At 42.3% G+C, this 22,580-nt stretch overlaps 1 protein-coding gene across 2 annotated transcripts; it reads left to right on the top strand.

Annotated features, from left to right (window-relative positions):
- Nucleotides 1–3,703: 3,703 nt before the first annotated feature.
- On the top strand, nt 3,704–9,295 carry SMIM30 (small integral membrane protein 30). 2 transcript variants are annotated; one of them, XM_063134030.1, is made up of 3 exons: nt 3,704–3,756; nt 4,096–4,177; nt 7,903–9,295. In XM_063134030.1, the coding sequence occupies exon 3, from the start codon at nt 7,961–7,963 to the stop codon at nt 8,159–8,161; it is 201 nt and encodes a 66-aa protein (XP_062990100.1). In that variant the 5' UTR covers nt 3,704–3,756; nt 4,096–4,177; nt 7,903–7,960; the 3' UTR covers nt 8,162–9,295. The 2 variants fall into 2 exon arrangements, with proteins under 2 accessions (XP_062990100.1, XP_062990101.1); XM_063134031.1 differs by lacking the exons at nt 3,704–3,756; nt 4,096–4,177 and adding an exon at nt 7,171–7,188 and having other exon boundaries at nt 7,901–9,295.
- Nucleotides 9,296–22,580: the final 13,285 nt, after the last annotated feature.

The raw sequence follows: 22,580 nt of genomic DNA, 5'->3' as shown, positions 1-22,580 counted from the left end.
TCTTACAAACATAAGTGGTCAGGTATTTATTTATTTATTTACTGCCCTTCCTTCCTCAAAAGGAGCCCAGGTACTGATGGGTAGACTCCCCCCTCCCCGCCAAATTTCATAAGGCAATACTTAATTCCAGAGTTCACAAAACTTTCTTATAATATCAGTTGCATTGGAGAGAAACGGTTGGCCCAGCAGGCTGAGAAATTCCATCCCATGGCCTTAGGAACCTTTATCAAGGAGATGCTGGTCTGAAGGGTGATCCAGGGCCAAAATCTAGGCTCAAAAAAACTGTTCAGCAGTTTAGGAGCATTATTTTCCCATTGAGATTCTCCAAGTCTAAGAGCTGAGAAGGCCAGATCAGTTTACCCAACCTTTCTGATAGGATTATTCATCAGTCAAGCTTTCCCCTCAGCATTGGAGCATATTGTAATCTATGCCAATAAGGAAGAAGCTCTAGGATTCCAATCGGATGTTCCCTTCCAACAACAACAACAACAACACATACAACCAATATAAACCGCCCAGAGATCTTCAGCTATGGGGCGGTATAGAAACGTAAATAATAATAACAACATCCCACAGCTGTTCCCATTCAGCGGGGTCTCCTGACTCTCTGTATAGCATTTTCAGGGGGCTGAGCGGGGAAGTCCACTTCTGCAAGTACGATTGAACCAGCTTAAATCTGGATCCAACCCAGACATGTGATCAACTTCAGGACATAGAAAAAAGAAACAAAAGAGAGGAAAAGCATTCCCTATAGGTAAGTGCAGATGCTGAGACAACCATTCATATTGCATTTATCCTTGGAACATCAATACCATACAATCAATACATGCTTGCACTTCCACAGGGTAAATAAGATCTTCTAACAGGGTTTTCCAAATACGTTATTAGCGGATACCATTCTGCTAGAATGTCATCCATATTTGTCCACCTGGCCAGTCTTATTTGAAATGTCAATCTTTCGAGTAATAAGAACCTCTCAAAGCTTTCAAAGCCATTGTTATTGTTGTCAGTTGCCTAGGATCTATCTATGGACTTGGCTGGAGATGTCTTTCATAGTTACAAGTGAAGCAGCTAAAAGTTTCCTTTGTTTATAGACTGGAATTTGGGTACCGCAACAATGGCTTGGATTCATTGACATCAATGAGATTTAAGTTAATCATGACATGGGATGGATGAAGTTTTAAAGTCTCATTTATGAAGACATTTTGCATGTTTTGGTAAGTTCTCATCAAAAGCTGAACCAAACAAAATTCTTACCCATCTGAACTGGTCCAATTCAATAGGTACAGCTATTCCCAGTATGGAGAGGACAATGGTGTACCTGCTTACCATGTAGCTGTTAAAGATGACCCAAGCCCAACTAATGTGTCCTGGATCCAACATCATGTAACGGCCACAAAGCAGAGTCAAGGTCAATATGACAACCTATAATCTTATTACCATATTTTAACAATCTCTTCCCAAAAGAGATTGCAAGGAAAGGATTGACTTCACTCCCACTATAAATGAAAATAGAGATCAAGATGTCCATAACCTTCCAACACCTGGGGACAGAAATCTGATACATTAGGTAGAGCCTTATAGATGTGACATGCCATCAGCTCCAGATCTAGCACTGGGCCTCCCTCATACCTACATGTAGTGACCATTTGGCATTAAAAGCCAATGATGGTATTGGCTACATTCAGTAGTAGAGGCAATATGAGTTGCTGTGGAACATGAATGGAAGGTAGAGATTGCACTCACATCCAACTTATAGGCAGCTGTTTTTTGGCCACTGTGGGTACAAAGTGGGTACAATGTCATGCAAGTGGGCTTCTGCTGGTGCAATGAGATTTTCCTGTCCTTTCCTTCTCCCTGCAGCCCCCGCCCCCAAATCTACTCCAGAGGGTCCTCCTCATGAGACATTGGAGGAGAAATCCATTCTGCTAGCAGTTTCTGTTCCACTAGCAGATGACCAGCAGTGGATCCAACCCAGAATGCTGGATTAGATGGGCCTTTGGTTTGATGCAGCATGACTTTTCTTACGATCAAAAGATTCTCCTTTCTCCATGTGATTCTTTGGAAGTATGAATAAAGAAGGCAGCAAATGGCTGAAGCATGTTGTGTCAAGATTTCACAGACTAATTTGGGATAAAGTCAACCAATTTGTAGAGTTTAGCTGCCCTCGTGTGTAGGCCAAAAACGGGGAGGGGATGTGGCTGCACCAATAAGCCCCACCCCAAATGTCCTTGTGTGCCTGACTTGGGCATGCATTGAATACAAAGGTCTGAAATGGGCTCTGTAAACATATTCAGCCAAACACCCTTACAGAGGTCCCATGCAAGGAAGCCCTGATAAGCTTGTGAATGGAAACCCTGATCAGAAGGAGTTGCTCAGGAGCTGAGTGTAATGACCTGATTAAACAATTTAATTTATTCGTGTTACTAATCCTCATGAGGCTTCATAAGACAGCTCTGTCCTCTGTCGCCCAGATTCATGTCTTTGCTACTGAGCTGCTAGCTATAGTTTTGGAAAGAATGGTGTCACCAAGGGAGCTTGTATGGGCTCTGTATAACACCCTTCATGGCTCTACACAAGTTTGGGTCAGTACTCCATTTTGGGAGAAGATTCCTTGTGGTTAAAGTTTTTTTTCCTAATACATGGATAAAGTTGCAAGAGGAGCATTTGACTACATAGATAAAAGCAAGCATTCTGAAGATATTACCTGCCATGTGATGCCAGGCATAAAACCTGACTGATCTGGATGTATTGATTGAAGACACACTTTAAAAAAAAATGATGTTTGCTTTTTTTTAGTGATAGGCCAGAAGACCTGTAAAAACAAACACACACACACCCATTTGGATTCTGATTAAGCAGAACAATGGTTTGATATGATATGAAGCTGTTAAACCTTAATTCTGTTTAGGAGCGCAACAATCTGAACATTTTTTCAAGAGGACTAGCCCCTTTTGTTAAGATATTATCACAGTAGTACTACTGTTTAACCAAAAGGTCACGACAACCCACAAATGTCAAACACAGGTAAACAAAATAGAAGAACAGTTCAAATGCACGGGTTCGTGATCTACTGGATGGATATTGTGGAAATAAGTTGAATATGAGCCTGTAGAATGTGTGTATTGCTTATATAGCATGGCATTAAGACCAGCTCCTTAGCTTACAGTTTCCATGCATTCTTTTGATGCATTAGTGAATTTGTAAGAATCTAACCTTTCTCCTAGGCATTAAAGGATAGGATTCCTGTCTTTAAAAAACAGTTGGCAATCCTAAAATCTTGACAGCGTGGCTACAAAGTTCAGAACCAAGAATGAAGATGACGCTTTACTTGGGTTAGAGTCCTGATTTGCAGCTAGTGGCTTCTGTCCCCATAACTGATGTGGAAACGATCATGAATGAAATTGCTGTCAGGAGAATGACGAAATCGTTCAAGCAGCGAGAAGCCCCCACATCCGCCATGTAACTTCTTTTTTAATCCTATGCTAAAGCAACGCAAGCGATAACTTGCAAGGTACGCAGAGGGAAAGGCAGCAATTCCTGGGTTTCACCTGACCTCATCGCAGAATGCACGTGTCCAGGCTACCTAGCAAAGAAAGCCTTAAGGAGGGCTTCTCGTAACCCGCCGCGAGAAGGGTTAAGAGGGAAGCCCTGCAACGCATGACGGGAGTTGTAGGCACCAGCGATTCCGGAGAGGACAGCCCAGGCGATCACATGCTCTTCCTCTTTCTTCTTGTAATGGCCGCTTCCCAGAAGGTAATGCTCGCTTCTTGTATTGCCGTGATCAAAGGCTAGCAGTGGTGGAAGGGTTTACCTCCAAGAGCATCCACAGAGCCGGCTTATGATTCAAAGAACCCCTTCTCCGTTTAGAGCCAAAGGGGATAGATTTGAGGCAAGTTGTTTCCAGGGAAGTTAGTCTTCTGGTTGGGATCTTACTATCACTGCTTTGCTGCGCGTGACTCCCAAGCACCTGATCAGAGCTTATATACACCCCCTTAACCTGCCTTGTCGTCTCAGCTTAGCATTCGATTGATGTAAAAAAGATTTAATATGTCTTGTATCACTGAACAAGCTTCGTTTCCCTCCTTCCTTTAGTAGGTGCCGTGGATGACTGAAGGGTTTCTAAGATTGCAGTGCTAACTAACCAAGGAAATACCCCAAATACAGACTCCAACAGGTAAGATTCTGGTAGAGTTAGAAGATGGATTTTTAAAAATTTAGTCTAAGAGCGTCATTTGTCTTTTGTAGAGGAGCAGCGGTGTCTGTGGTTTTGAAAACTACCAAGAACTGGACCAACTTAAAAGGCTCCATAATAAATGTGTTCAGGCACAATCTTAGGCATATTTAGGCTGAAAAAGTCCTACAACTCCCTGCATCCCTCAGCCATCCATGCAGGTTCAGGAATGTTGGTAGTTGCATGATTTTTTGTGTGTCTAAACATGTATAGGATTTCTCACAGAGAGAGCAATCCTGTGGCCCCTAGACATTGTATGGGGTCCACAGCATAGTGGGGATTCCGCCCTCTGAGAGAGTGTTCTGACCTCAGAAGGGGAAGGCAGAAATCTGCCTCCCCTGTCCTGCGCCTGGAGTCTCTGAGGTCAGAAACATGACCTTGGAAAGGGAGAGCTTCAGCTATTGGGCGGTATAAAAATGTAATAAATAAATAAATGTTCCTGAGCCTCTTCCAGCCTCCTTCCTTCTTCCTCTGAAGTGCAGTCACTAGACGGAACCTCAGTGAAAAAGTCTAGTAAAAAACAGTGATTGGAGGACGGGGAGGCAAAGACCGCCTCCACCTCTCCGCCTGTCCTGCTGACATCAGCCCAACAGGACATTGGATACACAGGAGACCTCCTTGAGTTTGGTGCCTTCTGCCCCGCAAGGGTACAATCCCATGGGTTGTGTTCCTTTGGACTTTAAGGTAGCTCTGCTCTCCTTGTTGATTTGTCTTTTATGTTAAGCAAAAACACCTCTCTGCTTTTTAACAGGTGGAGTCCTCAGAAAATTAGTGTGTGCTTTGTTACCTAAAAAATAAAATAAAAAATCCAACAACACCCAAACAATGATAATATTTGATAGATGTCTTTATTTTAACGGGTTTCCCCATATTCTTGTATGTTCTTTATCTTATGCAACATAGCCACATCCTGACCTTCTTTTACAAGTAGGTGGAAGAGAGAAGAATGTCCCTATTTTACCTTTCCATATTTCATTGCCCCATAATAATAGACCCCTGGAAATGTAGCGTGTATCATTAAATATGATCTGTGAAGTTAACCTGGCCCAAATGTTATTTATTGGAAGCTTTGAGTTGTCAGTGCTGCGTTAGTATCCATATATACTGATAAATGTAGGTGTGTTTAAGCAGAGCATGAGGGTCTTGAAAAGTAAAAGCACAGAGTTTAATTTGTTACATTTAAAAAGTAAATAATGTTAATAAATAAGCTGTTTTGCCAGCAGTTCTTCTTAAAAAGTGTTTTAGATTATCTTTATACACATGCACACAATATTTACTGGTATTAGCAGTAATATTTGCAACAAAAGCTATGAATTAATTAAGAAATTGATCAATTAAGAAATCTGTAACACTTCTACAGAGAAGTCTTGGCGTCTCTGCATTGTAGTATTATGAACTACAGTGCACTCAGTTATTGACATGTACACCATACATAGAAAAGAAGGTAACTGCTTTCCATGAACTAAAGCAGGCATGGGCAGACTTCAGGCTGATGGCATCTACCTTGGTGTGTGTTTTACTAGAACCCAAAGATTCACCGACCAGAAATAGTGATGAGGGAGGGGTGGAGTTGGATGCAAAATCTTGAGCCAAGGGCCAGAACTAATGATCTACTCCCTTCCATGAGCCATTTACTTGGATGGCTTCCATATATAAGTAGTACCAATTTACATCTGGGATACTATAGATCAGGGATTCTATCAGTCTAATTTGAAAGAAGAAAAAGGCTTTTTGTTGTTGCAACTTGTTTAACAATTAGGAGTCTGAAACTCTTGCCAATCTACTGCTGATCGTTTGGTGATGTACCAGTAGGTCCCAGCCTACCTTCTGCCCACTCATGGAGAAAAGAATCCATAGAGTTATGGGGCCGACACATGCATTACGGCTTCCACGTGGGAAGTGACTGGAAGTTTGTCTGGTGTTCCACAAGGTGGCTCCGTGAGTGTGTGAAGAGTCACTATAACAGTGCTGTTTTCTCCAGAAAGGTGGTGTGGTGTGGAAATGCTTCCCTGCTGTGGTGGCTCCGTGCAGTACTCATGTGAGAATTGGCACATAAAATCAGAAGAGGGTCTTTTTCCTTGGGGCAAGTTCTCCTCTGCTGCTAAAACTACCCGTGACGGATGTCTAACCAATTTCTCCTTCAAAGCTTGTGAGGGAGGAGATTCTGCTATCTTTAGGGCAGCTTATGGATTTGCTGAACTGTTCTCATGGTTATAAACAGTTTAGGGTGCAATCCTATGCATGTTTAGACAAAAATATGTCCTACGACTCCCAGCATCCCCCAGCCAGCCACTGAAATGAATGACTTCTTAGCATTTTGTATGACTATTCGTTATTTTGAGGGAGTTGGGGGACAAAACTGTTCAAATTAATGTCATGCCCTGGTTCAGGCCAGGTTTTTGTTAAAACTTTCATTTTAAACTCCTTGATCTCATTCAGACGTAATGATCTTTGGTCATGTGCCTGTGTGCTCCTGTTTGCCATTCTCCTCCCCTCATGTACCCAGCTTTGGCATGGGTATTGTGGCTTGTTTAAATCACAGTTTCCTGTGCTTCCAAATTGGTAAACTGATTTAAACTTGATCCTGGTAATAAATAAATATCCTGGTTCGTAAGTAGGGATTAAACCATTGTTTCCCAGTTTCGATGTACAGGAAACTGTAGTTTAAATAAACAATGCTATCATCACCAAAACCAGGCACAGGAGGGGAGGGATGAGGAAAGAGTATGCAAACACATGGCTTGATCTCAGGTTGATCAACTGAGAATTTGTCTTAGTAAACAGATGTTCTGTTAGTAAGCAATAATTTCCATAACATGCTAACAATAACGAACTATAAATCCTGAGGTAATAAACAATGGAAAAGTCTCTTAACTCTGTCTTTGTTCTCCTTTCTTCACAGACTATTCACTGCATTCTCTCACTGAATCATTCCCTCTATTTCTGATGTTCAGGTGGGAGTGCCGATGTTTATGTAACCAAAACAGCACTACCCCCACACAAGAGAAACATATTGGCAGGCTTGCTAGGGTCCCAAGGTTTGCAGAAGTACAAAAAATGTGGGGGAAACCTGGGTGGAAGAGAGGACCTTTCAAAAACAGTTGAATGAGGACTGAGCATGCTCAGTGGCCATGCTGCCTGTAGCGGCAGAAAAAAATAAAAAAAATGGGTGCTGGCGGGAATGGAATCCTTGGGGAGTACTAGCTTGCTGGAACAGGGAATTAGGAGCATTCTATACTGCAACTTTTTGATGAAGGGCCCAGTTTTCTCTTTCTAATGCCTTGGAATATTCTGGTCAATCCCAGGTAGAACCTCACTTAGGCCTCTTCTACACCAAGCAGGATATTGCACTATGAAAGCGGTATATAAAAGGCAGGAGCCACATTACTGCTTTATAGCGGTATTGAAGTGCACTGACAACTGTTGGGGCCCTTTGACACATACTATATACCGCTTTCATACCACTATATCCTGCTTGGTGTGCCTCCTGCCTTTTATATACCATTGTGGAATATCCTGCTTGGCGTAGATGTGCCCTTAGATTCCAAGAAGGTGGTGCATGCAGTGTGAGAGGAGTGGGCTGTACCTAATGTTTAATACTACTCTAGTCATGTCTACTGTGAGGTTTATCAAAATCTCTGTCTCTGTTTTTTGTGTGTGTTTTAGAGACACCAGAAGTACCCATCCTTCTCCATCTTTAGCCTGCCATTCAGGATCATCTGATCAATGATGACTGGGAGCGCGGCTGCTACCAAGAATGCTTCCCAGCTCTTCTTGGTGCTGTTCTCACTGCTGATGGGGCTGCCTGTTGTGGAAGCTTTGGATACAGGCGACACATTGGCCCTCTTGCTGGGTGCGATGCTGAGTTGCATTGGATTCTGTGCCTGTCTGGGCCTCTATGCAAGAAAACGAAACGGAGAGCTATGACTTTAAAAGATCCCAGGTCAAGCGTAGCTGCCTTGTGGGATGGTATTATGGTTTAGATGTGAGCTTCTGGATGTTCCCAAACCTGGAGTGCAACTCGTTAAATCCTTGTTGCTGTGCCCTGTTTCACAATAGGGGCTGTACTTGATGGGGAAATTTTTTGAAAACTGCAACCCCCAGATTCACAGAAAGACAACTGTTCCCTATTTCTTGTGATTAAGATGTTGCCTTAAGAGGGAAACTACTTGTTTTGATAGAACGGAGAAAATTAACCCTATCAATTCAGTGCAATGGGGATCTTTTTGGGGTGAGGGAGGACAGTGCCGTCCAGGTTGAGGTGGGTGTACAGAAACAATTCTCACTATTTTTACACTCTTAGGAAATCTAGAAACTCTCCTAATTAGTTAATTTAGGGGTTCCATTGCTTAATTTAGGAGTTCCATTGCTTCTTGTGATGAAATCTCTCTCTCTCTCTCTCTCTCTCTCTCTTTGATTCCCCCAAATTAAGCCAAAGTATTTTGCGATAGATCAAGCAAATGTGTACCCTCCTAGCTTTGTCATGCATTTTGAACAGTTTGGGGCCGTTATTCCTTTAAGTGCTTGGCAAATGATCAAACATGGGGTGGGGGGGAGAACATGTGACCTTCCAGCTGTTGTTGGCCTACAGCTCCATCAGGCCTAGCCAGCAAAGCCACTAGTGAGGGATGCTGGAAGTTACAACCCAATAATATTTGGAAGGCCGCATGTTCCCTAGGTCTGAATTAATGGGTACAGTCCACAGGGAATGTGCCTTACACAAGCTTTGTTGAAATGGATAGGAAGTGCACAAAGGTGTGGCTTGCACACTTCCAGTTCATTTCAGTTCAAGTACAGCTTGCATAGGCGCTCCTGACAGTTTGGGCCCAAAGTCCTCTCAGTTGTTAAGAGTTTCTGGGGGACGTGTTCAAATGACCAAATATTTTCTATATGTATATCTTGACTGGTATTGTCTGCAGGGTTTTTAATGAAATAGTGGAGCGCTCAGTAATTCAGAGGTATTAAATTAAGTGATGGGTTACCGAGAACCCAACCCTGATGATTGTTCTTGGTCTTCCAGTGTAACTAAATCAATAAACTCCACGGGTTGTATGGTTGAAATGGTTGCATCTAAGCTCTCTTGATATGCTCTTCACTTGTGCGCTTAATTCTCCAGAGTCTGAGATTCTAAACCTGGAAAGAATTCATTCAAGAGTCTGCATGAATTCATTCAAGAGCCCAGCTGAAACCCATGCTTAAAAAAGGAGGAAATAATTTCACCAAGGAACAAAACAGGCTGCCTTGGAAATTTAGGGATATTGGAATATGCTCCCTTAGCCAGATCCTATTGCCCATGATTGCAAATGGAAGAGTTTCAACATAGTGCAATATGCTTACATCAAGAACAAGACGTGTCCTAGAAGAAGGGCCATTTAATTTTGTTTCTTGAATACGTTTTTAGAACTGCCATCACAAGGCAGCTTACAATATGACAAAATCATGAATAGCAGAAGTAGCTAATGATTTTTTAAGCATCAGATGCAGAATAAAATAAATCTGTCTCCAGGGATTTTTTTAAAATAAATGCCAGCAGTGGGGAGCAGGTTCCAAATGTCTGGGGCCACCACGAAGAAAGCCCTGTCCTCATTTAACATCTAATCCTTGGTCCTAAGAGCAAATGGGTATGTTTGCTGAGAAAAATCATGAAACACCATTCTTTTGCAAAGGCAAAATACCCAAATGGGTTCTGCTGTGATAGCAACATAAGGGAGCAGGATGAGTAAGAACAAGCAGAGCAACAAACTGACAATAACTTAACCATCGGATCTTAATGAGTTTCTCTAGCAATGGGAGTAGGGTTACCTAGTGCCCTCCAGATCTTTTGAACTACAATTCTCATACAAGCCTGATGCACATGGAATATTAATGTTGATCATGGACAGCCCTTTCTGGCACAGATATTTGCCAGTTTGTTTTAATTTTTCTAGATTCAAAGTCACCCCAATAAGGGCCTTTGGGTTTGTTCTTTAATAAATGGCGTGGTGCAGGGCAGGGGTGTTGAACCTCTTTCAGGCTGAGGGCCAAATTCCATTTCAGAGATGTTCTAGGGGGGCATGTTCTGGGGTGGGGTGAGGTGGGGTAGGGCCGAAGGCAAAGGGCAGCGCCAAAAATACAAAGCACGCCAGCATATGTTTAGCTTAGCGCTCTTATTGCCACTAGCTAAGCCTTCAGAAAGGGGTGTCAACCTTCTAGAATGGTTGCACAAAAGCCAGGTAACCGCCAAACTATTGGTGTTTGAGGGGGAAAGGAGGCAGGGCCAAGGGAAGTGGGTGGGGGCGAGGTGGGAAACCCAGAAGGATTGGATTTGGCCCCTAGGCCTGAGGTTCCCCTCCTGTGGGGGTGTTCCTAAACCTCTCCACTTTAAAGCCAACTCCGCCCACTTGGAATGCTTTCAAGAAATTCTATGCCAGTGATTTTTCCCTGCTGTGGTTTAATTCATGATTGCCAGTACTAGAGACAATGAAACTTTCATTCCCCACCCCACCCGGAAAAAAATGTTAGAAAAGGTTTTTGGTTTTTTCCACCATTTCACATCTCAACATTGCCACTCAAACATATTACCATGCAAGTTTCATCTCAGTGGCTTCTGAAAAAGCTCCTTCAACATAAGGATTGCTTCATATGGGGGTGGGGGTGGGATGGGGTTGGGGGTGGTGGAAATACTTGACTATGTTAACCAGCTGCAAAATAGCCTATGTGGCAGGGTGTTGCTGTTTTATTGTTTTACTGTGTACAGCATCATGTACATTGATGGTGCTATGTTAATTAATACTAATAACTGTACAGATGTGTATACCCCAAGGTGGATTTGGAGATGTTTTATTTGTGGGTGTGTGGGTGACCCTTGGGTGACTGGTAAAGGTTCAAGATGCCTGCTTAGATGCATTGTAAAGGCTGAGCATCAAGAAAGAAGCATATATGCACTTCACATCTGCCGCAATACATATGTATGCTTGAGTGCAAAAATCCTTGCCTGCAGTGACCTGAACAAGCTAAGAGCAAGCTTGTTTATGCATGTGACAACGGTCATTTGGAGAAATCTTTCTTTGACTTTGGCTTCCAAAAGAAGACACAGTCGCTAATTTGGGGCAAAATCCAAGGTGGTGCTTGGGACCCCAGCAATTGCGTTCAGCCCCACTGATTCCTTTCTGAAGTGGTGGGTCCTGCCAATTCCATTGAACAAGCAGGACCCACAGCAAGGGAGATTTAGCGCTTCCTAGGAGAAACCCCTGCCTCATTTCTGGAAGTCGGAATTTGGCAGAGCTCCCTTACGCAAGCTACACCAACCTGCGTCCTTCCAGAAATTAGTACTTCTGCTCTTTTCAGATTGCCGCCAGTAAATCGCCATTCCACAAGTGGTGAGGTCCGATTGCGTAACGTATTTGGCAGGGTGGTAAGCGCCCTATTGGATTCTGCCCATTCTATCCTGCCTCCAATATTTTGTGGGGGAAAGTTACTTTGAAAACTACTTCAATGTAATAACCCTTTCTAAAGCTAACTGGGAGGGTAGATTAATAATAATTAATAATAATTTATTTCTTACCCGCCTCTCCACTTGGATCGAGGCGGTGAACAACAATGAATATAAAACACATTAAAAGCTGATTAAAACATAGTATACGTGATTAAAACATCCTAAAAACATTCTGAAATTTCACTGGATAGGCCTGCCAGAATAGATCAGTCTTCATTGCTTTGTTATACCTTTGTTCAAAGCTTAGGATAAAATCTGAAACCAAAGAAATGTACTTGACCTTCCTCTACAAGTGTTGCATTCTGTTTTGTTTACCTTGCATCTGTGTCAAACGCTCCATTGTACCTGTAGCTGTGTCAAAAGCTGTCCATTTTTGGTACAGGCCTTTGTGAACCTGGGTTTGGTGGTTCCCGGACCAGGTGGAGGAGGGAATATTATCTTCAGCTCTTGAGATTTTTCCTATTTTCCCCATCTACTCCCCTCAATATTTTTTTAATAAACATTTTCATTCTCTACTTGAATGACTCAGTTGTGACAAAAGTAGGGTAATTGCCAAAGGAAATGACTGAAAATAAGTTAATTTTTTAATGAAAAATTCTCCTTTCTAGCAACTCCTCTGAGTTGACTGTGTTTTTCTCCCTTATAAATGTTTTTCTCCCTTATAAATAAATGGTGCAGCTTGCTGAGGCTTCTGAATTTCTTGGGGTCAGGGCCTCTATCTAATGACAAGACCTCTTGACTACCTTGGCAGTGCATTATAATATGTGCAATTGCGTGTGGTAAGCCACATTGGGGCAATATGTAGAAAAAGTTTAAACCTCCCTGCCCCTCTCCACCAATCAGAATGTAATACTAGCTTAATACAAGTACTAAGTATTACTGGTATTACTTGCTACTTCAATACTAGCTTAACCCTAGTCACTAAAAGACAGTCTCAATAAGATAAAATAAAAGGGCTGCACTTGAAAAACGCTCATACTCTAAAACATTTCCAGAGGAGGGAATTTCCTAGTTCAGGGTAGATACCTCAAATATCTTTCTGAACATCATTGTCACTTTGCACAGATGGTGTCCTCGAGGTCTTGGTTGACATGAAAGACACAGGGAAACCTGTGTGTTACCTGTGTATTTCCGAGCCCAATTTAAAGTGCTGGTTTTTACCTTTAAAGTCCTAAATGGTTTGGGACCAAGTTGCTTGAATCATGGAAGGGGGCTATAAGGACATCAAGTCCAACCCCCTGCTCATTGCAGGAATCTACGTTAAAGCATCCATGACAGTTGGCTGTCCAGCTGCCTCTTGAATGCCTTTAGTGTGGAAGAACCCACGACCTTCCTAGGCAATAGGTTCCATTGTCATACTGCTCTAACAGCCAGGAAGTTTTTTCCTGATGTCCAGGTAGAATCTGGCTTCCTGTAACTTGAGCCCATTATTCCGTGTCCTGACCTCTGGGATGATTGAAAAGAGCTCCTGGCCCTCCTCTGTGTGTCAACCTTTCAAGTATTTGAGGAGTGCTATCATGTCTCCCCTCAGGCTTTTCTTCTCAAGGCTAAACATGCCCAATTCTTTCAGTCTCTCCTCATAGGGCTTTGTTTCCAGACCCCTGATCATCCTCATTGCCCTCCTCTGAACCCCCTCCAGTTTGTCTGCATCCTTCTTGAATTGTGGTGCCCAGAACTAGATACAATACTCAAGATGAGGCCTAACCAGTGCTGAATAGAGGGGAACCAGTACCTCGCATGATTTGGAAGCTATACTTCTATTAATGCAGCCCAAAATAGCATTTGCTTTCTTTGCAGCCACATCACACTGTTGGCTCATATTCAGCTTGTGATCTACAACTATTCCAAGATCCTTCTCGTGTGTAGTATTACTGAGCCAAGTATCCCCCATCTTGTAATTCTGCATTTGGTTTCTTAATGACCTCCTCATCCAAGTCATTAATAAAAATGTTGAAGAGCACTGGGCCCAGGACTGAGCCCTGCGGTACCCCACTCGTTGCCTCCCCCCAATTTGAGAAGGTATCATTGATAAGCACTCTTTGAGTCTGATTCTGTAGCCAACTGTGGATCCACCTAATAGTTGTTCCATCTAGCCCACTTTTAGCTAGTTTGCTGATCAGAATGCCATGGGGTACTTTGTCAAAAGCTTTACCTTCACCCATATGAACCTGCCTGCACTTTAAGATCAGAAAGAGAGGCCCTTCTCATTTCCCCACCTGTGAAGGCAATTAGGTGGGTGTCCACACGGGAGACAGCCTTCTCTGCAGTGGCCCCAAACCTCTGAAACGAACCACTATCGGAGGTCCACTATGCATTATCTTTGGCGGATTTCATAAAGGCCTTAAAAACATTTTACTTTACCATGGCCTTCCCATGATGGGTATTGTTATTGCTGCTATTGTTGTTCCTGCTGGTTTTGTTTTAATTGGTGTTTTAATGCTTTTAATATTTTTTAATATTTTATTGCTTTTAATATTTTATGTATTTTATTATTGTAAGCCGCCTTGTGAGGGCTTTTGAAATGCAGCCAAGAAATGTAATAAATAAATAAAACACTTTTAAGTGTGCACAAGGCACCTACTACTTCTGACCTGACTCCTCTCTCTCTCTCTCCGCCCTCCGATGTGAGGCTTGCTGAACACCCTGCCTTTAATCCAGAATGGAGCCTGCCAAATCCTTCACCTCCCTAACATCCCAGGCCATTTAAGGCTTCCCATGTCAAAGCCAGCAACTCAGTCTGAAGATGTTCTACGTAATTGTGCAAATGTTAAATTAACAAAAAGAGGCAAGATAAAAGATCTGCCGTTGTAAGAATGTTGCAGGTTGATTTACTGAAGAATGCAAATTTCTTTTTTTTTCTTGTGTATTTAACAAGTGTGTATTCTATGAAATGGGTGGTTGTAAATTTATTAGGACTCTTTTCGCGTCTTTTGTCTCTAAACGCTTCCTATTGCCTCCCTGCTGCTGAAATCAAGCGTCTGTCCCCTTTTTCATTTAAAACAAAAACAGCTTCATGTACAGGATCAAAAACCAAAGAAAGAATGCAAATGCATCACTTTTAAGTATCACTTGAATTACATGTCTGAGGCCTTTAGCTCACACATTTATATAAACATACAGTTGGCAATTCAGCAGTGTTCATTATTAATGCGTAATATTACATGTAGGAAACTGAGGGACACATTATGACAGCTATAGATCCATGAGAGGTTTTCCCTGACATCATTCCCCCACCCCATATCTTAAATCGGGGTGGGCAACTTGTGGTCCTCCTGATGTTTTGGCCTACAGTTCCCATCAGCTGTAGCCAACATAGCCAATGGTGGGGCATGATGGGAGTTGTAGGCCAAAATATCCAGATGGCCACAAGTTGTAGTCCAAAACATCTGGAGATCTAACTTCCGCCCAGCTCTGCTCAAGGGTACAGGATCAAGCTTATAGCCATCTAAGTAGCTTAAAATACATTGAACATACATAAATGGAAGGATATCATAATTAACTTTCAAACACAATCCCATGTGAAAGTTTTCTGACCAAATATTCATAATTTATTTCAGAAGGTTTAAGGTGGAAGGTCCCCCAAAATAATAGCATGTGGATCTTGGGCCAAAAAAGACCCCTCCCCATCCCAATTTAAATGAATGCCTTATAAAACACATAATGATGCATTTTCACAAAGGCAACTGTTTAAAATGCATACTTGCTGTGCTGTAGTTTAAACACTTTCTGAAAAGTCCAGAAACATATTTAATGTGTGGGCAGATCATATTCTTCAATTAAGTATTTAATGGGAATCCCCCCACCCCTGCTGTCTGCCTACTAGCAAAAAAATAAAAAAAATAAAATGGCTTCAGACAAATGGAATCTATTAGTTAAGCAGTATAACAGACCAGTGACCAGAAACCTACATCTCAAATCCTAAAAATAAAGGTAGAGACAAGCAAACGGTCTTTGCTTTTTTGTGAATATATTAGCATGTTGTGTTGTATAACCGCTGGTCTCCTCTACTACCCTTCTTAGCAACCTTTCTTGAACACTAGGTAGGTATGATTTGATTCAACATGTTAGCTATAGGGCACTAGTTTGTGTCTGTCATTCAGTAGAATAAGAGCTTCTCTACATGAGTGATTCATTGCATGCTCATGATTGGCCACTCATGGAAGTTTGTGGGTTCTTTACATGATGTTGTCAATCTCCAGGATGTCTCTCATGCTTTTCCCCAATAATCTCACTTTTTAAAAAATCTGAAATAATGCTATAGTTAAAATTCTCACAGGATGTCCCCAGTGCGTAAAGCTGGTGTAGCACTATAATTCCACCACTAGTTGCTGGTGTTTCATTGAACATAATACCATTGCTGAGAGGGAAAGTTTTCAATTCTACTAGGAGGAGGGCTTTCTCCGCTGTGGCACCCCGGTTGTGGAATGAGCTCCCCAGAGAGGTCCACCTGGCACCTACACTGTACTCCTTTCGTTGTCAGCTGAAGACCTTTTTATTCTCAGTATTTTAACACTTAATTTTAACTTAAATTTAAATTTTACTGTTTTAACTCTGTATTTTAATTTTATATCAATTTTGCTGCGTGGTTTTTATCCTGGTTGTGCTTTTTATACTGTATTTTGTATTTGTGCTTTTAACCTGTTAGTTGTTTTATTATGGTTTTAATTTTTGTGAACCGCCCAGAGAGCTTCGGCTATTGGGTGGTATAAAAATGTAATAAATAAATAAATAAATAAATAAATAAATAAATAAATAATTCAAAACTGAGGCCGTCATCTAAAAGAGCCAGTCATATACACAGTAAGACTGTAGAAGTTTTTTTCCTTAATGTAAAGACACCCCAAGCTTCTGCTATGGTCTTGTCACCCACTTAGATGTTGCATTAGGGCATTTTGTTTTTCATAGCAGCTTCTTCCACCTGAAGCGTTGAAATGCTCAAGCCAGCTTTCATGAGTAACAAGTACAGACAGACCCTCTGAGCAACAGAAACGTGGCCATGGTTTTCTCTGGAAGGGACTAGTAAAGACAAGCATTACTTAAAGAAGACGAAGCAGGCATTCGTATTGACTTGTATCCAAAATGCACACCTGACATCTTTGTCACAAGATGTACTCGGAACTCATTATCTCATGTCAGCCCTAAGGCCAAAATCTTACTTTGTAACTCGCCTTCTAATTTTGGTGTCTCAAAAATGACTCGTTGGATGCTTTATGGAAATGGAAGCTAACTTGATGGAACATGGAGATAAAAAACGGACTGCTCTTCCTGTACTGTAACCAGCCATTACAATTACTCACTCATAATGCTCATTTGCAATGTGTCTAGAACAAAAGGTTTCAGAGATATTCAGTACCCCTGGTTTAAGGTGAAGAGATGTGACAGCATATGCTAAAAAAAAAAATCAACACAAGTTTTAAAGACATAGGAGCTCTATTACATAGTCTCCAAAGCTCACTTGTGACTCACAACTCGTTTACATCCCAAATGAAGGTCACAACTTCCATTTCTTTTCTGTTGATGATGGAATGACAATGGTATCTTGTGTAAGAGAAAGATGAGAAGTAGAAGAAAGATTAACAATGTCTCACTGAGATAGTAAGCCTGTGTCTGGGCTGTACTAGTTCAGTCACCAAGTGGGAGGAGTTCTCCCCTGACTGGGAATACTTCCCCATCCAAAAACATTCCACATAAGTCGAAAAGGAGAATTCTAGCCTACACTTCCCCCTAAGTTAAATGGCTGTGTTGTTGTTGTTGTTTTTAATATGAATGCACATTCAAATCAGGTGAGATACCTTTGCAGTAGCATAGCCCAGTCTACCCATCCAGAACAGGATGAACACACCACATCTGGTCAGAAGTGCCACCATCTCAGTCTTGTCTGGACTGAGCCTCAGTTTATTAGCCCTCATCCATTCCATTGTCTTAGCCAGGCACTGCTCTAGAACATCCACTGCCTCACCTATGGATGTGCTAGATCAGAAAAAGAGAAATAGAGCTGTGTGTTATCAGCATACTGAAGGCAATATACTTTAAAACTCTGGATGACACCACTCAACAGTTGTGAGTAGACATTAAATAGTATGGGGCATAGAACTAAATTCTATAAAACCCCATACTGTAGAATCCAGTTAAAGCCCCCAAGCATAATTTTCTGGAGCTGGCCATCAAAGCAGGAGTGGAACTACTGCAATGCTGTATCTCCTACTCTCAGCTCAGACAGTCACTCAGGAAGGATATCACAGTTGATGTCATCAAAAGCCACTGAGAGATCAAGGAGAATCAATGTGATCACATTCCCCCTGTCTTTTTCCCAACATAGGTCATCCTATAGGATGACAAAGGTTGTTTCCATGACAAAACCTGGCCTAATCCCCAACTGAAATGAATCCAGATAATCAGTCTCATCCAAGAGTGTCTCGAACTAGTCAGCAAGCACCCACGCAAGGACCTTGCCTAGGAAAGGAACATTTGCCACTGGCTTAAAATTGTTGAGGTCCTCCTCATCCAGGGAAGATTTCTTCAGGAATGGTCTTACTATTCCATTCTTTCAGGTGGCCTTGGATAACTACCTCTCGCAAGGAGGCATTAATCACCTCCCTGACTCACTCAGCTGTTTCCTCCCTGCCAGATTTAATAAGCCAGAAGGGGCAAGGATCTAATACAGAAGTGGTCACTCAAACCTGTCAAATTCCCTGAGCTGTACCAATGAAAATCATCCAACAAAACTGAACAAGGCTGCACTCTGGATGCCTCACAAGATCCACCTGTCATATCAATGGAGTCTAAGTCCTGGCAGATGCAAGATATTTTATACTGGAAGTGCCTCGCAAATCTGTTCCATAACCTTCTTAGGGCCAGCATATAATAAAACTTTGGACAACCTGAAAAGCGCTGGCGTTTGACACACAGTGGATGCAATGGAGGCAGAGATGTAATGTTTCTTTGCCATCTTCACTGCCCCTGAACAAGGTCAAAAGTGAGCACACACCAGTGTGTGCATCCATTTGGAGTTTTCTTCCATCTATGCTCAAGCCTTCTATCTGCCTGTTTCATTGCTCTCAGCTCTAGTGTATACCATGGAGCCATATGAGCCATATGAATCAGTACAGGGTGTAATCACGTCAACCACACGGGACAGTTCTGAATTCCATGGGCCAACCAGGAAGTTGACAGGAGAGCCAGACATATCAGCCAGAAACTTCCTCTCCCAGAGACCTCCATAAAGCATCCAAATCTATTAGACTCCAGGAGGTGGACTATCTTAATAGGTCCCCCATCCTTGCAGAGGGGGAAAACTGCCATAAATCTAAACCTCCACAGGAGAAGGAAATGGAAGACAGTATCCTCTACCACAATGGTCTTCTACTGGTCCAGACTCAAGACCCACCTCAGGTTTGCAACCTGCAACATGGGACCCACTTTCACAATTTCACTACATGGCAGCAACAACTTTGCTGCAACCCATCCAAACTGATCTCATGACCCACTTTTGGGTCACAATCCTCCAGTTGAAGACCACTGTTCTACCAGATAGCATTGAATCATGTCAGACCCAACACTTTCCTTGGGCCTGTTAATTGCATGTACCCACACCAATTGTATCCAAAATATGTAGAAAAGAATAAGGAACTCTTTGGGCACAGGACAATCTCATAGTCATGTACAACCATCAATAAGAGCCAAAATATGTGGGAAAATATGGAAGTGGAGGTATGTACTCTGCAATAAGCTTTCGGCAACCCCAAATAATATACCCAAACCTCCATGGCAATGTCCTGTATGAGTTGCATCAGATGGCATCTTGTTCAACTTGACACTGCCAAGGACGTGGATCCACACCCACCAGGTGTGATATCTCTTCTTTGTTGAGAAAGGCAAAAAGTTAGTTTGGCACACATGGAACATATTTCCAGAAGTCACTGGCAGAAGCCCCAACGCCTATCAGTGAAAATACCATGGTGGTACTTGAAAAATTTGTAGTAGTTCTCTGTGATAAAACCAGTGGATTTTGCAAAGTTAATGAGGCAAAACAGCATCTGTTTTCAAGAAGGTTCCAATCCCTGTAGAATATCCTACCAACATAGATGGTTCTTAAACAACACCGAATGCAGTCAATCTGTCAAAGAAAACATATATGGGGAAAGGTATTTCAAAGAGATCCAGAGTTACCAAGTCCAGTAGATACATATTAGGAAAAGAAAAGTGGATCTCACTGGCAATCAAAGTGGACAACTCTTGGCTGAGCTCAGGAAAATTCTATGAACTAATACACTGTAACTGAAAGAAGAATGCAGAGGCTTCTGCAAGTGCTATAGTACTACTTGCACTGTTCTTAATTGCACCATCATGAAAGAAACTGTTTCCAAGACTAATTTAACTTGAATAACAGTACTGATGTAATATACTTCACAGAGTGAACTTATGCCATAAACAGAACAAATATCTACGTAGTTTGCTAGAAGTTTATCCATAAAATACACGCATTCCCATGATCATGATGTCCTATGAATAAATTTATGTTCAATGCAGTATCAATTTGTACACATAACCAAGAGTTTGCACATTTAGTCTAATTAAAACAATGCTTTTTAGAAAGTGATTCTTCTTGTACGTCTGGAAAGGAAGATGACCTCATTCCTCGCCTTTACATCACTCTTGATTGAACTGAAAGCGGCACTGTTGTGGCTTGATGGATGGGTGAATCAAACACTTTGATGCAGAGCATCTTTCGAGGTGTTGGCAATTCCAACAGAAAAAGGGTGGAACAGCAAACCCATCTCTGATTCCCAGTAGTTGACTTGCCTCAACCTTTCAGACTATTCAGAAGTGTGTGTGTGTGTGTGTGTGTGTGTGTGTGTGTGTGTGTGTGTGCATGCCAGGCATTATGAAACATGCACACGGACATCAAAGGATGGCTTTATAGCAGAGTGACTCATTTGTTTAATTTGTTCTATTCTGAAGTTTAATGAATCCAATTAATCATGCATATTTTAGTAGGAGCTTCATTACAAAATAGCTTTCAGGGGCCACAAATAAAACAGCTATGCCTTATTCATAGGGACTCAGGCTGTGGAAAACAGAAGAAATCTGTAGACCTTTTGTACAATCAACATAACCAGTCAATGACTTTTCCCTGTGTGTCACAGAAGATTATGGTCACGGCCCAGGCACAGTTAAGCACATTCAAATCCCATTGATTGTAGCAGTGCAGCTCAAGGGTGTTTGGGGTACAAGGGAAAGCATCCTCCCTTAAACCGAATTGGGGGGGGGGGGGTAGGCAAGCTAATGAAGAATTAGTTCATGTTGCCTCTAACCTTCTTAAGTGTTCCATGCAACACTGATGGTGCTGCTGCTGGAGGCAGCAGGCCATTTGCTAGTCTTATAGTCCCTGCAGATCTCAAACTTTGATCCCCCTGGCTCTGTAGGAATGTTAAGTGTTGTGTTAGTGCCATGATGACTGTCAGAAGATAAAATTTCTGGGGCAGGGGAAGGAATAAGTGAAGGGAAAGTGTCTTCAGTTCATAGAGAAAAAACACACTTCTCCATATAATCCTGGATCAAAACCGTTACTTTTATGAACAACCTGCTTAGACTTTCATTCCAAGATTTGCAAAGAAAGCCCTATTCAGGCATTCAGTTTAAACATGTGTAGTGCCCCCACGGCTCTACTTCTTAGTAGGGAAATTCTGCAGAGGAAATGGAACCCTGTTCAAGTGAATGTGGCTACAAAGCTCTGCATGATCAGGAACCTGATAGGGCGGGGTTCCCGACTGCATGGAGCTTTGTCATCACATTCACTGCAGTCCTTTCCCTGTCAACACAGAGAGGTCTAGAGTAGACGGGGGCAGTTCAGAGCATATGTCCCCAGCTCCCTCTATATGAATTTAAACTGAATACCTGTATAGGCTTAGCCCAGCCAACTGGGAGGTATAGCCAACGAAACTTGACGGTACCAGTAGGGAAAGGCTGGGTTAGAATTTCTTCCCTCATACTGCCCAGTTCCAGATAGTAACCCAGCAGCCCTGTTTTGGACCAACGGCAGCTTTCAACCCTGTTTTAAGGGCATTTGTACAATGCGTTGTATCCAAATGAGAGGTTACAAGAACATAGATAATTGTGGCCAAGCTAGCTCCATCCAGGCAAGAACCCAGCTGGCGTATCAGGCAAAGTTGATAAAAGGCAGTTCAAGTCACAAAGGTCACTTGAGCCTCGAATGACAGTGCTGGGTCAATAAGACTGCAAACCTGATCCATGAGTGACCCATTAACACCATTCACCCATGTGGATGATCCACCAACCGACAACCTCCATCTCGTCTGGACTGTGTCTCAGTTTGTTCATTCGCATCCAATCCATTAACAGGCCTCATCCAGTCAATTAAACGCCCCCCCCCCAAGCACAGCCTACAGTTCAGCCAATCGTAATATCACAGAATGAAACGGGAACAGAAAGAGGGAGAAAAAACCTTAAGTGTGTTTTCCCCCCTTTCACTCTTGTGATAGGATGGCAGTTTTTTTCAAAGCAGGTGTGTAAAAAGTGAACCCCCAAGTCCCCACCAATTGCCAATAATTCCATGCTAAGTTCATTTTGGGTGCTAAATGTCCTCAAGAAGGCTTAAGGAAGCAATCCTAGGCACGTTCACACGGGGGGGGGAGTCCTGTGTTTGGTGGGGGGTGCTGGGATTTGTAGGACTTTTTTCTATCTAAACATGCATAGGATTGCATCCTAATTCCCTTTTTGCATCTAAGGATGCCCTGGGAACAGGGCTTCTATGGCAGGAACCGTTGTTATCCCCTGCTGCCTCCAGGGAGCTCAGTGAACAGCTGCTTTGCACCGCCAGGAGAAGCTGGTGCTTTGAAACAGAGACGTGGG

This window comes from Elgaria multicarinata, chromosome 9 (assembly GCF_023053635.1).
Source record: "Elgaria multicarinata webbii isolate HBS135686 ecotype San Diego chromosome 9, rElgMul1.1.pri, whole genome shotgun sequence".
Classification (NCBI taxonomy): domain Eukaryota; kingdom Metazoa; phylum Chordata; class Lepidosauria; order Squamata; family Anguidae; genus Elgaria; species Elgaria multicarinata.
This window is presented reverse-complemented; position numbering and strand designations above follow the sequence as displayed.